The 2,420-nt window shown below is 33.7% G+C and overlaps 1 protein-coding gene across 2 annotated transcripts; it reads right to left on the bottom strand.

Annotated features, from left to right (window-relative positions):
* Positions 1 to 595: 595 nt before the first annotated feature.
* Positions 596 to 2,420, bottom strand: LOC110639896 (uncharacterized; the record flags this gene model as incomplete). 2 transcript variants are annotated; one of them, XM_021791010.2, is given in 4 exon segments in its annotated part: positions 596 to 1,056; positions 1,271 to 1,397; positions 1,482 to 1,696; positions 2,401 to 2,420. In XM_021791010.2, coding segments are annotated over 2 exon segments (489 nt in total). In that variant the 3' UTR covers positions 596 to 669.

Here is a 2,420-nt window from a genome sequence, read left to right as displayed (position 1 = left end):
TGTCTCTCCCTTCGATTTCCGTGGCCTGAGTTCTTTGGTGCATCAAATGTTTCCTGGCTTGTTCGATCTACGGTGTTGTTGGATGACCTGTGTTTGATTTTCTTCAACTTGCTTAACCACCGTTGGAGAAATCCCCTGCAGCTAGAGGGCTTGCGGTGCTGCTGGCTTGAGTTTGTCAGATCCTCCTTTCCCGGTGGATAACCCGAATAGCCTAGGATTTTCTTGTTTTGGGTCTTATGGACCTAGTTGATCTTTGGTGAACTAGGCTTAAGAGTTTGCTGGGTTTTTTTTCTGTTAAGAGACTTGGACTAGGCTTCATATAATTGGGCTTGACCCTAGTATGCAATAGAAATCTCTTTACTTTTGATATAATAATAATAATAATAATAATAATAATAATAATAATAGTAATAATAATTTCTATTATTTTACATTCATTTAAGGTAATTTATTTTAAAAAAAATATTAAATTTAAAATTTTTTTTGATAATATTATATATTTTCAATTTTATCAATTTTCTTCTTTACTTTGAATTTCATTCTAATTTTCCTTTTTAATTATTTTCTAATGAAACTATTTGTAAATATGCTAATGTGTACAAAAAAATTGGAAAAATTCAGAAAATTAGTGCACTGTACACAAAAGAGAGTTTCTCAAGAACCTATCAACTACCTTGAAGAATATCTCTCACTGCTTGACAAATGTACTTGCCCCAAGGTCCCAATGGTACACAAGTTACTGCTGCCTCTCCAACTATGTTTCTCAGGTATATCCCTGCACTCCTCTTTGTCAAGCCAATGAGATTTTACATCATCTTCTTGAACATAACTTGATTTTGAATGCTTTCTTGAGCTTGTTCTCTCCTTTTCAATTGCATAAGCAGGGAAGAGGTCAGCAGCAACGGATAATGGATTCTTCAAAGTTACATAAGCTTTCTTGTAATTAGGTCTAGCAACGATGCGACCCCCTCTCCTCTTCTTCTTGCCCTGCATATTTAGTGTCCTTACCTTTTCAACTTCAAAACCATAACTTGATAGGACCCTCTTAATCTCAACCTGTTCATAATATAAATGAAACATAACAATAGACAAGGAAGGTCAATTGAATATATCCAAAGAATTTCCAAACGCATTTTTCTTGTCTAGATTAGATCCACCATGGACCAAGAGATAATCTTATTCCTTTCCCAACATGTAAGTGGGACAACGTCTATGAAAGAAATTTCCTTGCAACACTAGAGGAGACTGTCAAGATCTTGCAAAAAAATACCTTTGACATAGAAGGAATGGTTTTGAATGCAATTTCTTTGATGTTATCTGAAGAAGAAGGCATGAGAAGCTTCATAGGCAGATCAACAAGCTCACTTCCCATCTTGTTTTCTTTGCTGCTCTAATATCTGCAAACAACACAGTTTTCTTCTGTCAGATGATAAGAAATTTGAATTTCTCAACTCAGACACCAAAAGAACACTCTGCACTACCTAGTGAGGTAAGATTCATTAACAGTAAAAATTAATGACAAATGGAAAATATTGAACCAGAGTCATTTATAATAGCTTCAACTTTGGGCACGATTGAGGTTTCTGCATATGGTTTTGGATGTTCAATGACCAATTGAATAAAAGCTTCCATGTTGGAATGTAATGGAATGAATTTCTCATCCATCATTGAACCACAACTTTTCCATTTCATAGCCCTTCCACATAATTCAAAGTAATGAAATTTAATCAAATAAAATTTCAATATAAAATTGAACTAAAAATTCATCTCACTACATTATATTACAGCTCATGTTTGGTAGGATGCATTTCATCCGAACAGAATGTAATTAAACAAAAATCAATAGAACAAGAAATTAAAAATTCACTTGTCATTACATTACTTTCAATTACATCATCCCAAACACACACTCATGGAGTTATCATTTTTATGATTCCCACATAAATCAGTACATAAGTGGCTCACAACAAAGAATTCACCAAATAAAAAGAAGATGGGAAGAACTATAAAATAACCAAAAGAAAGCAGCAATCCAAGCAAAGCTAAACTGCATAGATTCACATAGCTAGGGAACTTCCACTTCCAGTACAAAGGTACAAGAATCAATAATTCTCAAGACCCACTTTTCACTCTTCAATACAGACCCAAAATCAGCAATCTTTCTGATGATCAGATCATTTCTGCTATCACGCACATATAATTGAAAGATAGAGAAAACAGAAAAGAAATGAAAAATTTCAAAGACTGCAAAAAGTAATTTGTGTAATTGTGTTAATATAACCTTCTGATTCTATTGCAAAGCATGAGACTTCAACATTTTGATCTTGATATTCTGCTATCTAACTAAAATCTTTCTCAGTTAGCCAAACAAGAATTTGTTAATAAGGTGAGGAAACCTACCAGTGGTAGCTCTCTGAAAG

Source organism: Hevea brasiliensis, chromosome 17, assembly GCF_030052815.1.
Source record: "Hevea brasiliensis isolate MT/VB/25A 57/8 chromosome 17, ASM3005281v1, whole genome shotgun sequence".
NCBI lineage: Eukaryota > Viridiplantae > Streptophyta > Magnoliopsida > Malpighiales > Euphorbiaceae > Hevea > Hevea brasiliensis.
The sequence above is the reverse complement of the archived record's forward strand: the minus strand, read 5'-3'. Positions and strand labels throughout refer to the sequence as shown.